This window comes from Armigeres subalbatus, chromosome 3 (genome assembly GCF_024139115.2).
Source record: "Armigeres subalbatus isolate Guangzhou_Male chromosome 3, GZ_Asu_2, whole genome shotgun sequence".
NCBI classification, from domain to species: domain Eukaryota; kingdom Metazoa; phylum Arthropoda; class Insecta; order Diptera; family Culicidae; genus Armigeres; species Armigeres subalbatus.
Genome location: NC_085141.1, coordinates 108,813,290 through 108,838,994, shown reverse-complemented (window position 1 = coordinate 108,838,994; position 25,705 = coordinate 108,813,290). Strand labels below are relative to the sequence as shown.

The 25,705-nt window shown below is 40.0% G+C and overlaps 1 protein-coding gene across 3 annotated transcripts; it reads left to right on the top strand.

Moving 5' to 3' along the window:
- Positions 1-543: 543 nt before the first annotated feature.
- Positions 544-25,705, top strand: LOC134223480 (ATP-dependent RNA helicase bel). 3 transcript variants are annotated; one of them, XM_062702625.1, is made up of 4 exons: positions 544-693; positions 871-1,234; positions 20,818-23,023; positions 24,580-25,705. In XM_062702625.1, exons 2-4 carry the CDS (start codon positions 1,190-1,192, stop codon positions 24,699-24,701), a joined length of 2,373 nt encoding a protein of 790 aa, XP_062558609.1. In that variant the 5' UTR covers positions 544-693; positions 871-1,189; the 3' UTR covers positions 24,702-25,705. The 3 variants fall into 3 exon arrangements, with proteins under 3 accessions (XP_062558609.1, XP_062558610.1, XP_062558608.1); XM_062702626.1 differs by having other exon boundaries at positions 573-693; positions 1,118-1,234; XM_062702624.1 differs by having other exon boundaries at positions 613-798.

Sequence of the window (25,705 nt, the reverse complement as noted above, 5' to 3'; positions counted from 1 at the left end):
TCCACGTAGCGGTTTTTCACGCTGCGTGCATGCCGCGTTCACGCAAAGTAAATACCCAGCATAAAATGGAGTAATGCACACGTAAACATACCTTGCGTGGGCGCGGCGTGCACGCAGCTTAAAAAAACGTAGCGGTTTTTTAAGCTGCGCCCTGAAACGGGCGTGGTACAGTCGGGATTCGCTGGTTGGGATCTTAATACTTGGGTCACTTTTTAGTTGGGCCTCCGCTGGTTGGGCCATGGCCCAACTAAAAAGCAATCGTACGTCAAAATTCAATGTAAACACGGAAAACGGGATTGGGCATCACTGGACATCATTTGTGATGTTCAAGTCGAAATACACGTGTTCAAATGGCTGTCAGTTGGCCCAACTAAAAAACCGAATTCGTTAGTTGGGCCGAGGTCGTGACCCAACCAGCGAATCGTGACTGTACATAACTCTTCGAATTGGTGAAATCGGCAATATTTTGAACTCAAATTTTAGGGGAATTTCTGTCCGTGTAATCCGATGTGAAATATTTCACTGGAATGTGATGCGGCAACGTTTCATATTACCAACATTAACGATACAATCGTACAACGAACGCAAAGCCTTGCAAGTAAACTACGACCGGCCCTGGTGCCACCCATTCCCTTTGGAGAAAACTCCGAACAGTGCATAAGTTGGACGAATTCGTCATAGAATTCTTTTGAGGTACAAATTCGCGTTAAAACCGTTTTGCCTGGAAGCAGGAAGGCCAGCAATTTGTGGCAGAAGTGCTGCGCATTGCGCGTGTGATATTTGCAGTAACCGGAAGTGGTTAGAAGTGCCCGAAAATCGGGTTCGAAGTTTGTGAAATTGAGACTACCTTCAATCGTCTTTTTTTTCTAGTGCGTGGAGTGTTGGAAGGAAGAAGAAGAATAAGTATAGTGGGACAGCTGAGAAGAAGAAGAAGAACAAGCGAAGCGAAAAAAGAGCTTTCATTGTGTGTGAATTGAGAAATCCCAAGCCCTGCAAGTTCATTTCGGTCAATCGATAGAAAGAACCGCTACGGAATAAAGTGTTCCCTGGTGGCCTCAACCGAGCCAAGTGAACTTTGTCGAATTAAAATAAGACTTTAATTTGTGATTCCCGTCAGTTTTATAGCACGTTTCACTTCAGCATCGCAGGAACGCAGAAGACAAAAAACAATACGAACGCTGGTAGTAATATGAGTAATGCTATTAACCAAAATGGTACAGGTCTAGAGCAGCAGGTAAGTGTATCTACATTTTTTTACATTTCGGATTGTACTCAAACTTGCGATTAGTGGGGGGAGAAAGTTGCACAATTCTAACCCGATTTCCCTCTTGGTGCCTTCCAATTCCAACTGGATGCAAGCCAGTGTTGCTAGTTTATAACCAAGCTTTGTTGGAAAAGTATGTTACTAATCTATAATAGGGTGGATCCAAATTTCTATTTATAATTGAGTAGTCAAGGAAGGGGTACATAGAGGCCCCTACGCAATACAGCGGAACGGCGAAGAGTGAGCCAATATATTTTCTGTAAAATTTTACGTTTCCATCGCCGTCCCGCTTAATTGCGTTTGGACCTTAATGGTGCACACGAAAGGCTTAGAAAGTGCAAATCTAACATAAGGTTGGAAAAACAAACGGCTCGCAAGAAACAAATTTAAATGCTAGAGGGCGATCCTTGTTATTGAATTTAGATTTATTTGGAAATTTCATTTTTTACAATTCAGCACGAGAAATTTGGCAGCATAAAATAGGACACGGCATTATTTATTGCTATTGGTTATTAGATGTTGCATGAAGATGACAGGGCAGCGAATAGTATTCACGCAGGGTCTTATTTCCAGCACAAGCTCTAAAACCAAATATAGAAACATTTTACCAAAAGTCCTCTGTAATTGTGTATGGGGCGTGAAGAAGCGTAATGGCATGTCGAGAATACCTGCCGATACCCTATTTAAAAAAAATCTGCTCAATATTTTCTCTATTACTCGATGGTCCACCTGATATCAAAGTAATATGCTAGATACCTGTATTCTTATTCACAGACGAAAAAAGCCCTAACTTCGAAAACCATAGTTCGATCTGTTCAATTTTCAATACGAAACAATAGGACAAGATTTTGCGTCGAATGAAACTTGTTGCGAGTAAATCAGCTAAGTACCTAAGTAGGGTAAGGGAGGTATTTTAGACCACCAGTTCGACGGCTCATATTTTGGACCACTGAGTGCAAATTCCTCTTGGTGGTCCAAAATAAGAGCTCCCGTAAGGGTGGTCCAAAATACATCCTTTACCCTACCTAAAAATATATTTTGGTTTGGCCATAACTCCGAAGCCCATAGTCCGATTGGGCCAATTTTCAATACGAAACAATGGGATTAGATTCCGCGTCGAATGCGACTTGTGGGCAAATCGGTTAAGGATAAGTGCCTGAAAAATGAGTGAGATTATTTGGCGCACACACATACACACACAGATATCACCTCAATTCGTCGAGCTGAGTCGATTGGTATATAACACTATGGGTCTCCAAGCCTTCTATAAAAAGTTCGGTCTTGGAGCCGGGAAAATTCGTGATTCAAATGAAGAAATAATGTACATACTAATTTGCCTTATTCCTGACACATGTGATTTCAAGTTTTTTTTTCAAATGCGTGCTCTTCCAATGGAGGAATGATCTACTCATTAGAATTATTCCAAGCAAATGCATGCATTCTTTCTCGTTATAAAGGAGAAATTGTGTGCTTTAAAAGATGGAATCATCTGCTCATTTGTATTATTCCGATCGTATGCGTAGAAAAAAAATCATAATATATTATACGCTTTGACTTTTTCCGGGCGAATGCATTCTCAAGAAGTAGGGTCATCTACGCCTAGGCAAAAAACATTGTACTTCTAAAAATTGAATTCATATATTCATACGATTAAGTGTGTGGGCATTGTGGCAAATTGTCGTTATGCCAAATGACCTCGAGGTACCCAACACATTATGCCATTTACATGCCTGGTAGTGGGTCACTTTTTAGTGACTTGGTCACTTTTTTCGGGCTAGTCACTAAAAAGTCTCTTTTTTCGACCTCAACTCAAATCACTAAAGTCACTTTTTCTCGCAAAAAGTCACAATTTTCAACTATTTTGAAACTATTGACCAAGATTTTTTATAAAGCTTTATGTATCCATCGGATAATCCTTTTTTCATGGCAGAAATGATCTCGGATCTTGGAAAAATTATCGCTCGGAAACTTAGCAAGCCATTTAACTCACTGCTCTTATAGGTATTTTACCATTTCATTGAAGGTGTTTTATGTCCAATTTATAAATTGGTATACAGTCATGCAAGCTGAAGACCTGTCGATTTCAACCTTTTTTAAGCTCAATCTTTATACAGTAGGGGAAGGACCCGTAACGCTGGGTAGACACCTTTACATGGTGTGTTACGGGGTAAGATCTACCACGGTTACATTGCCAGCTACAGGCAAATCCTGACCCAACGAATACCTTCCTCATTATCCAACTCCGTGGTATTTATGAGGGTGTCGCTAAGTCGGTGGCCTCTCGTTAAGTAAGTACCACATCAAAAGTAAAACATAAGTATGCTAAAAATCTTTATACAGTAGGGGAAGGTGTGGAGACAAATGATCGTTATGCGGCGAGTTATTTTTTTTTAATAGACAACCTTATATACTCTATTATTTACTGTGTTGTAAAGTTGTTTTTTAGTGGCCACGCAAAATTAGAACAACTTCTCCCGATAATTACCAAATGCTATCATTTTGTTACAGCAAAAATCCATAAATATACTTAATGAAGAGATAAAAATGCCAACACTCCACCGCAATTTCAGGATTTTTGGATTTTGAGTTGTTGCATCAATTTCAGGAGACTTGATCCCTCATCATCCATATATAATATAATATAAAAATTTGTCTAAAAAAATCAAGAAAATATAATTTGTTCTAATTTTTTTTTGTAATTGGACAGATGTAATGAAGGGTTTGCTCTAAAAAGTAGAAAGGAGATCAAGTCTCCCCAATTTTGAAGATTGCATGCGCTGTCGAATTCCATAGCAAAAATCTTTCATGAATACGCACAGCAAGTCGGAAAATCTGCGGAAGGAGGAAAAAATTTGAATGTTTAGAGAGCATGGTCCTCATTACAAGCAGGAGGTCGAGCGTCCAATCCCAAGCTCGTTGAACATGAATCTTCATATTTTTTTTGTTTCTTTGTCTACCAAAACGATCCGTACTGTTGTTCCTGTCGCACTAAAAATTACAAAAACTTCCGTGGCACCAGTGACAAATCGTATAATTCTCTGCATCTTTCTAAACTAGGTGGTCAGCTAATCCAATGATCGTAATTTTCACTCATTCTCAAGAGAAGAAAATGCTCATTCACGCAGATTTTCGCCGAGAAATCTTTTTTCGGGAAAGAAAAACAGGTGTTCTGAGTTTTGAGCAGTCCTGCTTTTGACTGATATTGAGTAAAATTTTCGTGGGGTTAAAAGAGAGGGCAATACAATTTTACTTAGTCACTGAGTAGATAAAAGTTAGCGTGTACGATTTTCGTTTCTCTCCTGAGTCTGTTCTAAGAGAAAAGAGTGGTGAGTGAAAAGATGTTTTTCGCCACAAACTATTTTCCTTCGACCCAAAAACGCTTAATTTCGTCTCATTGAACTTGCAACACTATTTGGTCACTTTTTCTGCAACTAAAAGTCACTATTTGGTCCCTTTTTTCGTCAGCTTTGGTCACTAAAGTCACTATTTTAAATGGCTTCGGAAAAGCACTACACACCGTGTTATTTTTCCTATCTTTTGGCTCCATCTAGCATTATGACCTCGTAACTTTGGAGCGGCGTATTTCGGTTTTCAGTTGTTTGATGTAACTGTAAATGTATCAGCATGTAGATTGCGAGTAAGCACGCGCCGCTGATACTTTTTCAAAACCATATTTGTTGTGGAAAAAAAAGCATTCAATGATGAAAATACTGACGATTTGATGATTTTTCGTGCTTCCCGTATCCCCTAAAGTCGTTATGTCAAATGGCATTATGTCATTTTCGAGATATTTCAGTTTTTATGTCATTGTAATAAAGTATTATTAGAAAATACACCCTTTTAAGTGATTCGTGATTCTCCATATTAACCAAATAACCTCCAATACGATGTTTACAAGAGTTCCGCATGTATTCTTGGATCATTTCCTGCAGGTGCTGGAGAAATTTACTTTTTAAGTAAAGTTTAATTTAAGTTCCAAAATGTGTGTCTGCAAAATTTGTATACACCCGATTCTGGTTTTACACGGATTTTTTTTACACGGCCGTGTTAAAAAATCCCATACAAAATTTTTGCAAAGTTGCTCCATTTTGCATGATTTGTCGAGAAATCATAAAACTTTTTTTACACGGATTTTCAGATTTTAAACTGAAAACTTTTTTTTACACGGAACACATCCCCCGTGTAAATGAAGAATCGGGTGAACATACACACACATACAGACATCATCTCAGTTCGTCAAGCAATTTTTTTTTATTACCAGACTAAGGCCGGAGTGGCCTGTGCAATACATAAAAGTTTTCTTCGTTCAGGTCGGTCCATGGCTGCACGTCGCCAACCACGCAGTCTGCGGAGGGTCCGCAAATTGTCCTCCACCTGATCGATCCACCTTGCCCGCTGTGAACCTCGCCTTCTTGTTCACGTTGGATCGTTGTCAAGAACCATTTACACCGGATTACACCGACATTCTGGCTACATGCCCGGCCCACCGCAGTCTTCCGATTTTCGCGGTGTGAACAATGGATGGTTCTCCCAACAGCTTATGCAACTCGTGGTTTATTCGCCTCCTCCACGTACCGTCCGCCATCTTCACCCCACCATAGATGGTACGCAGCACTTTCCTTTTGACTCCCAGTGCGGGTTGATCCTCCACGGGCATCGTCCAGGTCTCGTGTCCGTAGAGAACTACCGGTCTAATAAGCGTTTTGTAGATAGTCAGTTTGGTACGGCCGTGAACTCTATTCGATCGGAGTGTTTTGCGGATTTCGTCACCACCTCGATTTCATCACCACCAATACAAACTCGTGGTTTGTGACATTGTCCTTTCTTGCGCCTTTACCTATCATGTACTTCGTCTTCGACGTGTTGATGACTAGTCCAATCCGTTTAGCTTCGCTTTTCAGTCTGATGTAGGCTTCCTCCATCCTCTCAAAGTTACGTGCCATAATAACTATGTCATCGGCGAAACCAAAAAACTGGACGGACTTCGTGAAAATCTTATCACTCGTGTAAATCCCAGCCCTTCTATATTACTTCCTCCAAAGCGATGTTGAATAACAGACATAAGAAAGACCGTCACCTTGCCGTAACCCTCTGCGTGTTTCGAAGGGACTCGAGAATGCCCCTGGAACTCGAACTACGCACATCACCCGATCCATCGTCGCCTTGATCAACCTTATCAGTTTATCCGGAAATCCGTTTTCGTGCATTAGCTGCCATAGCTGGTCCCGATCGATTGTATCATATGCCGCTTTGAAGTCAATAAATAGATGATGTGTGAGCACGTTGTAATCGTGGGCATTTCTGCAATACCTGACGTACGGAGAACACCTGGTCTGTGGTTGGTAGAGCGTTCACCCATAAATCCCGCATGGTACTGCCCCACGAACTATCTTGCAATTGATGTTAGTCGGCGGCATACAATTTGGGAGAGTACCTTGTAGGAGGCGTTCAGCAATATGATTGCGCGGTAGTTGCTACAATCCAGCTTATCGTCCTTTTTGTAGATGGGACACACGATACCTTCCATCCACTCCTGCGGCAGAACCTCATCCTCCCAAACCTTGGTAATCACCCAGTGCAGCGCTCTAGCCAGTGCATCACCACCGTGTTTCCTGGTAGTTGGTCAACTCCAGGGGCTTTGTTGTTTTTCAGCCGGCCGATCTCCTCCTGCATTTTCTGGAGATTCGGATCCGGAAGTCGTGTGTCATATCACCACCGTTGTCTGCCACATCGCCATTCAGGTGCTCTTCGTAGTGCTGCCGTCACCTTTGGATAACCTCACACTCGTTTGTAAGAAGTTTATGTCCTTACACATATCGGGCTGTGGCACGTGGCCCTTACGTGAACTGTTTAACTTCTCATAGAACTTTCGTGCGTTATTAACGCGGTACAGTTGATCCGTCTCTTCACGGTCTCGATCTTCCTGCTGGCGCTTTTTCTTCTGAACAATCGAGTTTTGTCTGTTCCGCGCCCGTTTATATCGTGCCTCGTTCGCCCTCGTGCGGTGTTGCAGCAATAACAGTTATCTAATGATCACCAAACATCACGCCGATCAGTTCAGTTTCCGAGTCTATAAGGGTCAGACAAACATAAATTCGTTTTTAAAACGTCCTATCGTTGTGGTATGCCCTAATGTTGCGGTAGTGTTAAAATAGTACATTATGGATATAATAGCATTAAAAACAATTGTGGATACACTAAATCTAAAACTTTTTGAATTAACGGCTAGAACAACTTTTGTTTGAACAGCGATAGGCAAGTGCGTCGTATTATTGCGTTAGTTTTATTGTGATAAAAACAAAACGACTTAAGTTCAGGACAATTGACGTCATATTTACGAAACTATAGTTAAGGAGCATCCTATTCGACTACTGCAATGTGGAAAAGACCAACAGGTAGTTTAAAAAAAATTTAGAAATCAATTTTGTTTTGAGGTACTGCGAGGTGGCAATGGTCCAGTGTGAGATGTAGGGATTTCTCAAAACTATATTGTATTTCGACAATTTTCAACTTTTTCCGTCAAATTTGCATACTTTTTGTAGATATAAACACAGCTGACCTCAAGTCGAATCGATTAGTGATAAAATATTGCAAATCTGTCCATCCGTTCGTGAATTATATTGCCTCAAAGGAAATGCAAACTCATATTTATATATAGAAGATTTTATATGTAGATAGATAAGAAGAAGAAAAAAAGAAGAAATATTAATTCAATTCGTTCATGTAATGTTATCCCTGTAATCGTAAGGACAAGTTAGCCATTACTCCTTCTTCATCTTCGACTTTGGATTGACTTACGCTCTCTATGTCTCATCAAACACTGTGAAATGAAAAATGGAAATATAAAATCAATAATTGCATCAAAGTTTTAATCTATTCCTGTTCTTGACTGCACTGTATCGTCGCAGTATTTCAGAATACCTATGACTTCTCTGACGCTGCAAGCTAGGTAATCACGATACAAATGAACTCAAAGCAGAATAGCAACAAAAACTCAAGTTTAAACATTTCGTCACGAGTTGACCGCGTGATTCAAATACTTGTGCATAGTGCGCACCCAGTTCAATTGAATACCAACGACTTATCAAATAACATCAATGGTTGAAGTTATGATGTTTAGCCCGTGTGCGGCTGCACAACGTAACAAAGGAATTGACGGATAAACTTTCTCAAAACACATTCATCATTCATCAGCGATATTGCGCGAAAATCGTTACGTGGCCTAACAAAGGGAATGGCAACGAGTAGCATATGATAACAGATAATGAATGATAATAGATAGATAACTTAGCTATAGGCATGCAAACCTATGAATATTCGTAGCACGCAAATTGTGTCGGAGAAATTGTCTGTTCGTTTCGTTACGGAACGTTATCTCTGAGGCACAAGCTGAATGAATCTATAATACCCTTATAATGAGCCAAGTATCACTCGAGTTGTTCGACGAAGGCATTCGTTCGCGGTCAAGTGCAAAAAGCGAATAATGTCTTACTCATCGACCGGTCTGCAGTGACTAGACTTCATTTTAAAATAAGCGAAGCCGGTTTTTTCCAGCTTTGGGTCGTACTCGGTGGCCGCTATACGCTATAAAATAAATTGTACGTTTACGTTTTCAGCTGATGCGAAAATGTGCTTCGGTCAGCACGTATGCTGTCGTTGACGTCGTTCATCAACGTTTCAGTTCGTTCGTAACCTAGCCCATTCCTATCACAGCGCGCTCGCTCAAGGCTTCACTCGTAAGTTCGTAATGTTAGTCAATGTGTTTCATGCATCTTGCTTCGAGTTGACCGGTTGGTTTTAAAGCGAAAGCAAATTCAACTAAGTAGTGTGTTCTTCGCCATTCCTTTGTCCGTTAGTTTGCATTGAAGAATTAAAGCGCTTTTGTGAATAAGCAGAACGGAAGAAAAATACTTTGGGAGAAAGGGCTTTTGCGAAGACTACGATAATGCAATTGGATCACACAAGTCAAAGTTTAATAACCTAATTTTAGGCGGCAATGTACAGTGCTGTTCAAGGTTTTGTTATATTGCATCTGTATTTTGGGATGCAGCCGATCATTCAGTCGGAGCTTCACTCGTTTGGTAATTCCAGAGGCTTTTTTCATACAAGGTCGGGACAGTCTTGTTGCAATGTGGTCGTTTTTCTGTGATTTTTGCCAAAATATATTTCAACAGGAAACATTCACTGACTGGCATGGATTAATTCTAAATTAAGCAATTAATCGCAATTTTGAAAGATCAAAAAGAGAATTATTCGATTCTTTATCTTATTGTATTTAATGCATCTACTAAAGGAAGCATTTCCTGGGAAAATTTAGGTATAGTGGTGTTTGTATTAATAGCAGCAAAGGCCCATTTTCATACAAAATTACCAACTTTGGCATGCTGTAGCTTTGTTCCTCTATGGCAATTGAGCTGAAATTTTGGCAGTGAACTTCAAATATGTTAAAATTTGCATACACGAAATATCAGATTTATTGAACAGCTTGTTAAAAATAACATACTAGGCAATTTTTTTCGGAAAAATAGCAGTGCTTATTTTTGATATATTGTTCAATTTAAAATGTCATATTCCACAACTCATATTATTTACATAATCTTCTAGGTATCCTGTATCACCTAAGGACTGTATCGAAAATAAGTTATCCACATTATTTTATTTGAATAAAATCGGATGGATTTTAAAAATTTATTAAAATGTGTCTAGCAATATATGTTAATTCTGTTTGTTAAGTTTTATGAAAAAATATAATACTGAATAAATATTGCCATATTACAACGTTTATTCAAGTATTTTTCTTCCTGGTCACAAATCGGCATAAATTTGCCTCGTTCTAAAACATGATTAATTTCTGGTCCAAATTCCGGTCAATTGATTTTGATTTTCTTCCTTTTTCCGACAGATTAGCAAGCGTATAGTTCCCCAAGCTTGTTGACCATGAATTTTTACCTTTGGGGGTGGATAGCGAAACGCTTGATCAAATTATCCATCTTGATGTCCTTCTTACGGAGCCATGTGTCCAAAACTCAAATTTCCATATCACTTTCACTTTGAGATACATCGGAAACAACAAATTTTCAAACAAATTTTGATTTGAAACTTAACATACGAATACGTCGAATGCAGGGTAAAACCAACCAATACCTTCATGAGTTTCTGAGTATCAACACTTTGAAAGTGGATAACTTATTTTCGATACAGTCCTTACAATCAAGTTAGTAACTATTCATTCAGTTGTTTTTCCGATCTATAAAAAACGAAAATTATTATTGTTTTGCTGCTATTAATACGAACACCACTGTATATATCCGACTAAATAACTTTCCTGTATCACATAAGGGGTCTCCATTAGCCTTACCTGCAAAGGCGTAGGATTGCCAATCCGGATATGGCGAGTTCGATTCTCGGTCCGGTCTAGCATGTTTTCGGTTTGGAAACATTCTCGACTCCTTGGGCATAGTGTATCCATTGTACTTGCCATACAAGATACATACTAGGGTGCCAATGAAAATCGACTTTTCGAATTTCAAAAACGGGTACTGCTCAAAAGTTTCATCTCCTCGAAAAAAGTCCCCATGCAAAATTTCAGCTCAATCGAACTTCGTTAAGTGTTTGACCAAAGCGGTCAAAGTTTGACTATTTTTAAACACAAAAATTTCCCAGGGGAGAATGGAGGTGTGCAGGAAAAATTCGAAATCGATATTTTTTTGATGCCAGATGTCTTTGAAATGCATGAAACGTCGAGAACATTAAACAATTTTAGAACCTATTTTTTTTCGAAATTAAAAAAAAAAATGATGCCAAATGTCTCAAAAAAGTATGAAACTTCGAGATCTAGTGTGACCCCGAAAAAAAATTTTTGGAAAAAAATGACTTTTTGGAACTTTGGGAATTCGATTTTTTTTAGGAATAGGGTAAATCACTACTTGGGCCTATGGACCCCATTCCCGGCTCACTGCAAAGAAAACTAATGATTTATACTGTTTAGCAGCCGTAGGTTTATGATTGATCATTTTAAAAAAGTCTCCTATTTATCTCGCACAATACTCAATATTTTTCAACCGTTTATTTCACTCCTAATCGATCCAATTATAGAAAATAAAAATGTAGATTTCAAACTTTTGCTCTTCGTTGCAACACCACTGAGCCGGAGTGATTCTTTCCACTTTTACAAAACGGTATCATCAAATAAACACCTACCTGAAAATCGTCACAGTGCTCGATACAACCATTGCTTCAGGCTTTTTATCACCACACAATAATGCTAAACTCACGCACTTCAATCTTTTGTAATTATTCGTATCACTAGATTTTAAATAAACATATTGGAATACATTTAAAAATGTATCCTCAAACCGAACAAAAAATCACTTCGGCCCAAGAACTTCTAGCTGTACAGTGCTGCCAAAAGGCCATAAGTCTTATTTTAGTATGAAGATAATCCTTCATCGTTAATAGGAAAACTGTCTAATACGTTGACGCTATCATGTTATTTATAATTCTCTCGATTTCAAAAGGTGGAAAAGATATTGTTTTTAAGTGTTTGGAAGAAATTTGGATGAGTAAATAGGGTAAAACGACCTATTATGGAGGGGTTAAGCACCGTTTCAAAATGAAATTAATTACAAAAAATCTTAAAAATTAACTGTTGGTCGAATTCTATATTGTAGTAGTTGAATAGGATGCTCGTTAACTATAGTTTCGTAAATATTACGTGAATTGTGCTGAACTTATGTTGTTTTGTTTTTATCACAATAAAAACAAACTACCGCAATAATAGGACGCAGTTGCCTATCGTTGCGATATTTTTTGAAGGTCAGTCCTATTGTTGCGGTATTGCATGTAATTCTTATGGAGAGCGATACCGCAACAATAGGACCTTAGCACTACCGCAATAATAGGCTCAAGGGATTCAAATTTTTAACGAAAAATGTTGATTTTTCATCATTTTGAACGAAATTTTGTCAAACAAAAGCTGTTCTAGTCGTTAATTCGAAGAGTTTTAGCGTACCCACAATTGTTTTCAATGGTATTATATCCAGAATGGACTACTTTAACACTACCGCAACATTAGGGCATACCACAACGATAGGACGTTTTACCCTATATCTTCTCAACCAAATAAAAATGATTATGAATAATACCATCTGGCATCTTGTTGTCGTGGAACGTGCATATTTTTGTTTACGTCGCATTTTCTGCCGTCCCGAGAGAGAGAGAATGAGAGTAAGATGTTGAGAGATTGAGTAAAATATTGCGTATGCCGAGGAGATTTTGGGTATGCCGGATAAGCAATCGCCTATGACTGAAATGAGTGCTGCACCATGTTAATTTAAATCAAATAAAAGCTTTTTCAAGCGGTGTTTAGCAAGAATAACTATTTATGAAGCAGAGGTGAACCCCATCGCAATATTACACGGCCCACAAAATTCAGAAAAGTTGCCCCTAGTCATAAATATCAATTAAATAATGCAGTCGTGCGCATGTTAGGCCGGGAATGGGGTGAGAAACCCTAGATTAATTCACCATAGAAACATTTCTTGTCTTAAAAAATTCCTACATGCAAAATTTGGTTTTATTTGCTTAATTATTTCTCGAGTTATGCATAAATTTATGTTTTATTTGTATGGAAGCCCCCCTTCCAGAGGGGGGGGGATCTCGAACAATCTTCCGGCCCCAAAAACCTCTGCATAGAATTTTTTACGCTGATCGGTTTTGTAGTCTGTAAGGGTCAGGCAGGCAGAAATTAATTTTTATCTAGGCGAACGGTTCGGCAGTTCATTCCATAGCTCCTATTTCCATCCCATCAAAAACAAAGCAATGAAAAGGAATTTTGTTTGTTTCTTATTTTTGTGATTTTTTTCACCAGTGAGCACGCTTGTTAGCAAAAAAAAGCGACAAGATTGGTGCAGAATTTCTGTGTGTTGCGATGAGATGATTATATGTTCAGTGAGATGGAAAACAAAACAGTTCCCCTATATAAGTTTTATTCAAAATTTAAAAAGTTTTGTAAAAAATACACTCTTGATTGTGAATATTTAGCTGATCTGGTCCAAAATTATTTGGCATGTATGTAACATTAGCGTGTCCGTAGTGGAAAAAAAAGCTGTGACTTTTTTCAACTTCGCTCAATTAAACTCCCTTATTCTAACTAACTTACACTTGATACTTGATTGGCTACAGCTCTTCGATGATCCTACGCCGAATGGAGTATCCTTGTCCAATCCTTGCTGTCTCCCTCTTAAAAGGCGCAAAAGCCTCTTCCACGGCACGGCGATCAATCCTGATATTATTGATATCGTTCGCAAATCTCTGGAGCATATGCGATTTTGTGATAATGGTACCGCTTCTTTGCACACCAGTTCTCCTAATCGGTCCCTCGAGCGCTATATTGAACAGTAGATTCGAGAGTGCATCACCCTGCTTTAATCCGTCTAAGGTAACAAATGACGTCGATATTGCATCCGCAACCCTTACACTTGATTTCGATCCGTCCAACGTTATACGAATCAGCCGTGTCAGTTTCGCCGGAAAACCATGTTCTAGCATAATTTGCCATAATTCATTCCGTTTCACTGAATCGTACGCCGCATGGAAATCAATAAACAGATGATGTGTCTGTAAGTTGTACTCCCGGAATTTATCAAGTATTTGTCTTAGGGTAAACATTTGATCCGTCGTTGATCGTCCCTCACGAAAACCTGCCTGGTATTCGCCGACGAAGGACTCTTCAAGCGGACTCAATCTGTTGAACAGAATACGGGACATAATTTTGTACGCCGAATTAAGGAGAGTTATTCCTCGATAATTGGCGCACTCCAGTCTGTGCCCTTTCTTAAAGAGAGGGCAGATGAGGCCGTTCAACCAGCTAGCAGGCAATTCTTCGTCTTCCCATATTTTGGACATCATATGGTGCAGAACTTCATAAAGCTGCTCAATGCCATGTTTGAGAAGTTCAGCTGGGAGCTAGTCCTTCCCCGCAGCCTTATTGTTTTTCAGCTCTTTAATAGCTTTTCTAACCTCATCTAGTGTAGGCGGCTCCACAGCTTGTCCATCGTCGCTAATATTTATTCTGTTCGACGATGCACCGATGTCATTTCCACTATTCAACAAATTCTCGAAGTGCTGCTTCCACCTTGCAGCCACTTCGGTTTTATCTGTCAGCAAATTTCCTTCTTGGTCGTTGCACATGACGGGAGATGGCGCTGTCTCTCTCCGCACGCCATTGACAGTCTCATGAAACCTCCACATATCATTCTGCTCCATTCTTTTCTGCGCCTCACTAATAACTTGTTCTTCGTACTCTTTTTCTTCCTGCGATGGGTTCGTTTTTCGGCTGCTCTTGCTTCCTTGTACCGATTTCTTTTCGATCGGGTACCTGACACCAACATCCGACTTCTGGCAATAACATCCGAGAAATGGCGCCTATCTACCAGAACATGGTCTATTTGTTTGCAAGTTTCACCATTTGGGTGTCTCCAGGTGGGCTTCCGGATGTTCTTTCGGCAGCAGCGAAATTCACTAGCCGTAGGTAGTTGTCATTGGTAGCAGAGTGAAGGCCCTCCCTACTGATTATGGGACGGAAAAAGTCCTCTCTACCGACCTGAGCGTTAGCGTTAACAATTTCCTCGTCATGCTTTGGGCACTCTCCATAGGCTTTATCAAAACATTCATAAACGTGTCCTTCACGTCGTCGGATTTATCGTTTGTCGGTGCGTAAACGTTGATTAGGCTGTAATTGAAGAATTTGCCCCGTATCCTCAACACACAGATTCGTTCGCTAATGGGTTTCCACCGCATCACTCGCTTCATATGCTCGCCGGGGCCCTCCTCAGCCGTGCGGTAAAATGCGCGGCTACAAAGCAAGACCATGCTGAGGGTGGCTGGGTTCGATTCCCGGTGCCGGTCTAGGCAATTTTCGGATTGGAAATCGTCTCGACTTCCCTGGGCATTCAAGTATCATCGTGCTAGCCTCATGATATACGAATGCAAAAATGGTAACCTGGCTTAGAAACCTCGCAGTTAATAACTGTGGAAGTGCTTAATGAACATTAAGGCGGCTCTGTCCCAGTGTGGGGACGTAATGCCAATAAGAAGAAGAAGAATATGCTTGCCCATCATTACGAAACCAATTCCATGCTCTGCTTTTCCGCCGTCGCTGTGATAGATGTTATATTTGAATGCAGTGTTGGTCGTGGGGTCCACGGCTCGGAATTCTCCAGATCTAGGCCATCGGACTTCTTGAATAGCGGCCACATTCACTCCAACCTTCTGCAGTTCACGAGCCAGAAGGCTCACTGGTACAGGTTCATTTAGGGTCCTGACTTTCCAGGTACCGAGTTTCCTATCATAGTCCTTATTAAACGAAATTTTCGTTGCCGGGTCGGTTGCCAAAAATAACGTTCTCTTTATCTTCTATCTCAATTTTTCGTGGTATTTGAGAGTCTTCAGTAAGCTACCTTATCGGGGTCGCGTTACCTACATCGTGCTGATGGGACTGCCACCTTAGGTATAGCTGACGCGATACAGCATTTCATTTCTCAGCCGCTGGGTACCAGGCAGACGCTGTTTGAGCCGCACCTCCTGGTGAACAGACGATCGAGACGTACTTTCTCACTCTAGCTGATGTCAGAAGGACAACAGTGCCCAGTCTACACTGCCAGCTAAGTACACAACCCTTACCTGGCGGTCTTTTGTCATCGGACGACCCGTGGAAGCGTGAGATAAGAACTTATGGGGAGCAGAGCTATGTTGGGCGCTCCTTCCTTGAATACACAATTCAAAAAAATATTTGCGGACGCGAAACAACGGAAAATTGTCAAAAGATTTCAATTGACATTTTCTCCACTTACTGTTTTTCGCTATGGGACGTGCATGTGAAGAGGGGCAGTAGGCATAGAGAATTGTTAAAATCACAATCTTGAATTTGAATTTTTCAAATAAGTATTTTCGGATTAATTGGTTCAGTGTGAATGCTTCGAATTAGGGGTCTCCAGTTAGCCAAGCAAATACGTAGGATTGCCAATCCGAAGATGGCGAGTTCGATGCTCGGTCCGGTTTCGGGTGGGAAACATTCTTGACTCTCTAGTACTTGCCACACAATATACATACTCATGCAATAGCGAGCAATGAAAAGCTTTCAATTAATAATAACTGAGGAAATGCTTCAGAGGTTCCCAAACTTTTAGGATAGGCGACCCACCTAGTAGAATCCCATATTGCTTGCGTTGCCAAATGCCAAATGCCTTTATTTTTAGAAAGTGGATGAAATTGAATTTGCGTTAGATTGCTGAAATTGTTTCATACCTCTTCATTGTACATATTTGCTAAAATCTCAGTCATTTTATATTCTATTCGGAATAGATTTAAATTGGATTTGAGTTGGGTTTGTATTGGATTGAATTTGAATTGGATTCGATTTACATTCGATTTGGAGTTGGCTTTGGATCTAATTTGAATTGGATTAGATTAAGATTGCATTTAGATCAGATTTGAATTGGATTTGGATAAGATTTGGATTAGATTTAGATTGGATTACGATCGGATTTGAATTTAATTTTAAATGGATTTGGATTGGATTTACATTCGATTTGGATTGAATTTGAATTGGATTTGGAGGATTTGGATTAGATTTGGATTGATTTTAGATCAGATTTGGATTGGATTGAGATTAAATTTGGAATGGATTTGGAATTGGGTTGGAATCGGATTGAGATTGAATTTGGAGTGGATTTTGATTTGGGTTGAAATTGAATTTGATTTACATTCGATTTGGATTTGGATTGATTTTGGATTTGGAATGGATTATGATTGGAACAAAGTTGGATTTGAATTCGATTTACATTCGATTTGAATATGTATTTGGATTGAATTTGAATTTTATTTAGTTTTGGATTGGTGTTGGAATGAATTTCGATTGGACTTGGATTGGATTTGAATTGGATATGGATTGAATTTGGATCGGATTTAGAATGGATTTGGATTGGATTAAGGTTGGATTTGGGTTGTATTTGGATTGTAGTGGGAAAAGATTTGGATTGGAGTTGAGTAAGATTTTGATTGTATTGTATTTGCAAAAATCTCTGCAACTTTTTTATTCTATTTCTGTGTGTTTGCCTCTGTCCAGCATTCATAATTCCATCCTTTTTGGGTAACGGATTTAGATTGTAGTTGGATTTATTTTGAGTTAGATTTTAATTGTACTGTATTGGCAAAAATCTCTGCAATTTTTCATTCTATTTCTGAGTGTATGCCTCTGTCCAGCATTCATAACTTCATCTTTTTCGGATTACAAAAAAAGGCCATTGATTTCGTAAAATTGGTTGTACTCTAGTCACCAATTAATTCCGTAGATCCATATCTAATTCCTTGAATAGATTTGTGGTACAAAATAGGATCAAAAGTATGAATCAAAATTAGTCTTTCGCGACCCACCAATGATCGATCCACGACCCCCCTTGGGGTCGCGACCCACAGTTTGGGAACCCATGGCTTATAGAATACTAAGTTGAAATGCAGGCCGTTAGACTGCAAATATTATAAATTGTGAGAACAAATAGCTAAACTATTGAAAACAATCACTTAACTATTGATTTACAATCAAAAACTTTTTTCTATTTTCACTAATTTAAGCAATGTCAAAAAACTTTTGTTCTCGCATTTTCTCAAATATGTATCCTTGATATGTTTGAAAAAAGTCGTGGGCGGGAAAGGATTAATTAGGTATGTAGTCTACTTTGTTTGACGAAATAAATAAATTGCGAATGCATTTCCTTCTTAGAAATACATAATAACAATCTGGATGAAGATTTCGAAGGAAACACACAAAGTACACCTACACAACACTGCCTATGATCGCATATTTGTAACATTTGCATATTAATTGATTTTGTAAATTGTTTGTCAATCCTCCCCACAAACTCAATCATTTCAAACTTACTGTTGTGGGATTAGATGCCGTAAATTGAGCTTTCTTAACGATTCGCAGGCTTTCTACAGAATAAAGAAAAATGCGAGTGTTACATACAATGCTGTGCACCATCACCATCAACACCTTTTAACACCCTGATATAGACACGCTTATTCTTCTGCATTCCACACTCTCCTCAACCATCATAGTAACACAAAGCTATTTATTGTGACATGCCTATTGAAATGATTGGATTTGCTTCTTCCATCATTCTCCAAAATATAAAAGAGTGGCACGATACAGGATCATCATTTCACTTGCCTTCGAAAAGATACTCATCACCATCAATTTGCAGTTGTATTGCCATTGGGCCGTGCACACATATAAAGCTAATCGTGTGAAAATTAATGCAAAGCATAGAACACAATATCTTGTGCAGCGGGGATACACATTTTCGCATGTTCTTCATCAGCACGAGCTTCGTTCCATTTGGTTGTCTTGGACGCTCTTTGTGCAATGATGGTTAGCCATATAGAAAGAGTATCATTTTAAGTTTTCTATGAATGTACAAAGAGCATCCTGACATTGCACAACCCTGGTTACATACACATTAACATTATACATTATACATACACATATGCGATCATGGTCCATGGGTAGAAATTGCATGTATTCTGAGGTATATTATGTTTTACTTTGGGACACCTAAACAGTATATCAGTTTGCTTGTTTTACTTTTTCAGAACTTACTGGCCATGCTTTATTTCTGAAATGCTCTGGATTCAAAATCTGAAACACGATATTTGACATTTTCATTTTAAAATTTCCGCGTTCAATTCTAAGGAATCTAACGAATCCCGGATTCTAACGAATCCCGGAGGATTCTAACGAATCCCTTAGAATCCTCCGGGATTCCTTAGAATCCTCCGGGATTCCTTAGAATCCTCCGGGATTCCTTAGAATCCTCCGGGATTCCTTAGAATCCTCCGGGATTCCTTAGAATCCTCCGGGATTCCTTAGAATCCTCCGGATTCCTTAGAATTGAACGCGGAAATTTTAAAATGAAAATGTCACCAACACCATTGTTTCCGGATTTTTACGAATCCACGCAGGTTTCTCCAGAATCCATCCAGAGCCTTATAAATTTATCCACATGCACCCGGATTCCCAAAACCCACAAAGACTCTCAGGAGATTCAATCGTATTTCTAAAAAGCAGATTGTAGTTTCATTAGAACAAACTGAATTCACAGAAATTTATCAGAGCCCAAAAACCCCCACAAATTCATAGAAATTTTAAAATAAATTGATTAGTCGAATTCTCATGCATCACCTCCCGAAAGTACCCACGGACGACTCTTAATCGGATTCCCATAAATACCATTTTGTTTAGTTTAAGAATACACTAAAATGTCCATGACCCGGAATCACTGAAATTAAAATAATTCCAAAAAAGTAAAGTACCCGCATAAACAAATCATGCCATATCGTCACCGCAGGACGACTACAACTGAATGAAAATTTTCCACCCCCCTACCAGAAGCAACCAAGGCAAATACGAAGTCATTCGTCAATCGTTTGCCTACATGCGTCGGATTTTATTATCAAGGTATCATCCGATTTAAGGAAAACAAAATAAAAATGATAGGTAATTACTGATGAAAAGCATTATCTGTAAATAAATTATGGCCGCTTCTAACAGATAAGCCCTTACATCAGACAGCGTGGATAGTTTGCAAATTTAACACTTATGCTTTTCAAAGTTAATCACACAAACGTGCGATTTATTTAAACAATTTACGCCCTGGTTAAAAATAACCAATTTTTCTATCAGCTGATCCATTGTTTTTTGAACCTCACTTCTGCACGGCATTAGTGGCATGCATGGTGTTTACAAACGATCGCACCACGTGCAAGCAACGAACGCCCGAACAGGTAGGGTTGCCAACCAACATTTTGAAGCAAACATCGCGATGAAAATTGCCGTTCGATGATTTTTCTTAATTATTTTAAATTGAAAATTACGGGTAAACTACAAACCATACAATGTTCCACCAAAGGACATTTTGGAAGCAAAGAAGCATAAGAATGTTTTGTAGAAGAAATTTTTTCATAATATCGAATGTATTGATGAAAAATCACTAAATTATAAGAAAAAAGCACGTTATTTTTGACACTTTTTCGAAAGTTTGCATAATTACTGTACTTAAAACCACTTTTATCAACATAAGGTCAACGAAGCTAACCAAGCTTAGACTTTAAGCTTTCGTTCTGTGTGCTGACTGAGATTATACGATCAATGGTTAATGAGATAGAGGTTGGTAAAGTTGACCAAAAATTAAAACATAGAATTTTGAATAACTCACTTAGCAGTGATTTCCGACCCTATGTTCCATGGGCACTTTTTCATGTTTTGGGGTCCCCAAGCTGCCCCCAAAATATGCACACTCAGGAAACAAACACCCTGTATATCGTATAAAAATGTGAATTATTCGGGGTCGTATGACACTTAGAAAGCTTTCATGGGTTGTAATTATCAGATTAGGAATTTTGATTCAAGATTTCGTGCGAACCGCTCCCAAAGTGCTTGCCAATTAATGATGTCCTTGTCTAACGTCTTTCGTTTTCCTTTTCTTTCATTCTAGTTTGCTGGTCTGGACTTGCAGCAGCCGCAGTGCGCGCAAGATTCGGGTAATTTGAAATCTTCGTCTGCTCGTTACGTTCCACCTCAGCTGAGAAGTGGCCGTGGTGGTGGTGGCGGCGGCGGTCCTGAGAACGATAATCAGTCCGGCCGTGGAGGAGGTTACGATCGCGGCGGCCGTGGTGGCGACGATTATTCCGGAGGATCAAGATACGGCGACCGTGACCGCGGAGATTACTACGGTAACCGTGACTTCAACCGTGGTCGTGGTGGTGGCGGCGGTGGACGCTACCAAAACGATCGAAGAGACAACTACAACCGTGGTGGTGGCGGCGGTGGATATAATCGTGGACCTCCACCAGACCGTGCCCCAGAACAAGATTTACAACCCCAACCGGAGGAGTATCAGCAAAATGGCGGCGAACCAACTATCGATTCATTTGTCGATCGTGGCGAGCAACCGAGAAATGATGGTAATTGGAATAACAATGCTCGCGGTGGTCGCCAAGGAGATTTCCGTGATCGGCGAATGGATAATCCTCCGCCGCAAAATGACAGATGGCAAGAACCTTCCTCGAACGGAGAGAATAGAGGAGGATACGGAGGAGGTGGCTACGGAGGCTACCGCGGCGGCAGAGACGAACGCGGACCCGGCATGGGTGGACGCTGGAACGAACGCTCCAGAGGAGACATCGACTACACGCAACTTACCGAGCGCGACGAGCGCTTGGAAATGGAGCTCTTCAAACACGGTAACACCGGTATCAATTTCAGCAAGTACGAAGATATTCCCGTGGAGGCGACGGGTGAAGCCGTGCCACCGAATATTAACACTTTCGATGACATTGAGCTGACAGAGATTATCGAGAACAACGTAAAACTGGCGCGCTACGATGTACCAACACCGGTTCAGAAGTACGCTATCCCTATTATTATTACCGGACGTGATTTGATGGCTTGTGCTCAGACGGGATCCGGAAAGACGGCCGCATTCCTGGTTCCAATTTTGAATCAGATGTACAAGCATGGAGTTGCTCCACCACCGAATCGTCCATCCAATCGCCGCAAGCAGTTCCCGCTTGGACTAGTGCTGGCTCCAACTCGTGAACTGGCAACTCAAATTTTCGAAGAATCTAAGAAATTCTGTTATCGCTCTCGCATGCGCCCTTGCGTCCTCTATGGTGGAAACAATACTCAGGAACAAATGCGCGAACTAGATCGCGGTTGTCATCTAGTTGTTGCTACACCTGGACGTCTGGAAGATATGATCATGCGCGGTAAGGTTGGACTCGACAATATACGTTTTCTCGTTCTTGATGAGGCCGATCGTATGCTGGACATGGGATTCGAGCCTCAAATTCGTCGTATAGTTGAAGAATGCAAAATGCCACCGACCGGAGAACGCCAAACTCTGATGTTCTCAGCCACGTTCCCGAAAGCGATCCAAGAGCTAGCAAGCGATTTTCTTCACAAATATATCTTTTTGGCCGTTGGTCGTGTAGGATCCACTTCCGTCAACATCACTCAGTCAATCTTCTGGGTAGAAGAACACGACAAACGCTCACATTTGTTGGATTTACTCTCAAACATCAAAGCACAGAACGAAGGTGACGAAAAAGACTGTCTAACGCTAATCTTCGTTGAAACGAAGAAATCCGCCGATTCATTGGAAGAATTTTTATACAATTACAGTCACCCTGTCACTAGCATTCATGGTGATCGCACCCAAAAGGAACGTGAGGACGCACTCAAGTGTTTCCGCTCTGGTCGCTGCCCAGTTCTAGTTGCAACGGCGGTAGCGGCCCGTGGCTTGGATATTCCAAATGTCAAACATGTCATCAACTTTGATTTGCCAGCAGAAATCGAAGAATACGTGCACCGCATCGGTCGTACCGGCCGTATGGGTAATCTCGGCATCGCTACCAGTTTCTTCAATGATAAGAACCGGAACGTGGCTAACGGCCTAGTTAGACTACTACAGGAGACCCAACAAGAGATTCCGTCATTCCTGGAAGATATGACCAGTGATCGTTCGTGGGCAAGCCGTAGTCGTGGTGGCGGTCGCAATCAGCGCTATGGTGGATCAAGTTCTACTTTCGGTTCTAGGGATTACCGTCAACAAAGCAACAATCGTGGCAATAACCGTGATCAACGAGGCGGTGGAGGGGGCCGAAGCGGTGGTTATGGCGGTGGAGGTGGAGGTGGATATGGTGAGTTGATTTCCTTAGTCTGTATATATAAAGCTGAATAAGTGTGTGTTAGTATCTACATAATTTGAGAACGGCTGGATGGATGTTGTCCATTCATTCAGCAATTATGTTCATTGTTCATTCTGATCTCCGATGGTTTATAGAAAGGCAGGAAAGCATTTACCTAGGGGAAATGACGGCTTTGGCAGGTTTTGTTCTATTATTGTCAGGGGGATTTTCTATAACCAATTATGCTCAAATTTGGCCTGAACATTTTTTTGCATATCAAGTGCATATGAGTGCACCAATGAGTGCAAATTCCTCTTGGTGGTCCAAAATAAGAGCCCACGTAAGGGTGGAAACAAATCCTCCCCTTTTCTCTGCGCTTCAAAGAGAAACTTTTTTTTCTTATCATTTATTCATAAGCGTAATTGTTTAATTGAAAATTCCACGGAACCGCAAATCTTTTGAAATATAACTATAATCTAATATTTTAATAAAATCAAAAATTCAATTCACGACCGGACAAATTTGAACTTACTCGGATGGAATTGATCTTTATGCATGTCTGTCTTCCAGAGGGTCGTTGTAGACAAGAATACTACTAACGACTCGAGCGATGCGGAGCGCGTTCAAGCACTCATAAAGCAGACACGTACACGCGTCAGCATGTCATCGGCCTAACAGTAAGCTCCACTAGCTGTGAAAATGTCTTCGTGTAGGTGCCTTTTTAATTAAGGGGTTCAAAGCTGAATCCAGGCAGCGGTTCCCCCAGCACCAGCCAGGCGGTTAAGGTACCTTACAGAGGGTGCTCCAGTCCGATGCCTCACTGCCCGCTGGTTCTCACTCATTGAAATAGTTCCCTCGTCCTGCACAAGAGAACACTACTTGTCCACAAATTCAAGAAGGAGGTGACCGTGACTGGCACCCTGTTGCTCAATACCTCGCCACGAGAGCACTTCCCCGGCATTAGTAGACCACTCACTCTAGTGTAATAATAGATAATACTCTCATACGTGCGGGTGCGTATGTGTGTTTGTAGTTAGTAGTTTGAATTCTTCAACACTTTTTATGCAGTTAGATTCAACCTATATGAATGCAACAAAGTTCCATTCGGCTTCCTTGTTTGACACTATTATAATTTTAAGACGATCAATCGCTGAAAAAAATAGATCCCATTCACAGAGGATTGTGTTTATGCTAAACACGGAAAGGCTGTATTTTGACTAGGCTAGGTGGAACAATAGTTTTTAGGATTATGATAGAAAACTTAATTTTATAGGCAAACTGTGAACATATTCTCAAAACTCTGGATTTTCCGGACTCCTGAATGTTTCAAAGTCCTAATCATTTGCTGAAGAATTCGAATAAAATTCTAGGGAAACCTTTAGTGGTCGAATATGTACAATTGTTATGCGGAAAATAAAAGTAACCGAATAGCACTTCGCTAGCCTGGTAGTTACGCCAGTTGAAAACGTAGACTTTTTCATTACAAACATTGATACCTACCCTTCCGACAGTAATCGCACAGATAAAATTCTTTAATTAAAATACCGGTGTACATTTTTTTCTTACAGGTCGTGAGGAAGGAAGCTACTACCGCAACGGAGGCGGAGGCGGTGGTGGTGGCGGTGGCGGCGGCAATTATGGTGGCAGCTACAGCAACAGCGGTGGCGCCAGTGATTGGTGGAACGAGTAAGGCAACAATTTCCGCGTCGGAGAACCGGGAATCGAATTTCCAACATGCTTATGGAAATAATGAAGAAAAAACGAATACACAAACACAACATCTAAACATACATAGTACACAACAGATATAAATGAATCCACTCTAAATTATCGTTACAAAACAATACAGAAGAATAATATGGAATAGTTTATATTCATTCAGACAACCATAAGAGTAGAGAAAATGTCATCCCGTGAAACGACAAACTGTGTTTATTTTCAATCTATTCAGCCGTCTTAAAGGAGTAGAAAATAAATGAAAAATACGCCCTCAAAAATAAAATGTTTTGCGTTTGGGGAAAATATAAAGTTAGAAAACATATTATTTATATTGATCTAAATAACCAACAAACACGATTTTAAACAACTTACCAACAACTAGATCGCTTCGAAACAATGTTCAAAATGGATAACAAGCATGCAAAATTCAGAACAAACAGGAAACTGTCTTCTACACACAAAAACACAAACACACATGCTAATATATACAGCAAACATAGAAAATCCAAAATCTAACGACAACAAAAAAAACTACATTTTGAAATTCGTTGGACAAAAAAAATCAAACATGGGTTACCTTCGCGGAAATTCTGCCAATCGCTTCTTCCAAATCGTTGATTCTGTTCTGGACGGGTTGACACATGAACTCGAGAACTGTGAAGAGAATTTGTGACGCGCGGTGATACACACACACACAAAGTACTATTAAAACAAAAAAGAAGTGATATTGTGCAGAATAAAAAATGACTGTCTGTGAACATCAGAATTAGGAAGTATATAAACAAATGGTAGAATTGGTATAACATCGCCTGGTACATTAACAAATTGGAATGAACATTTGATAAAAAAAAATGTTGCACTTTCTCCAGTACTATGTTGAATAATAGAAACAATACTGACAGGATAACACATCAGAAATAGATGCAACAAATGATAAGAAATAGACAATTCAATGCAGAAGGTAAACAAGAAAAA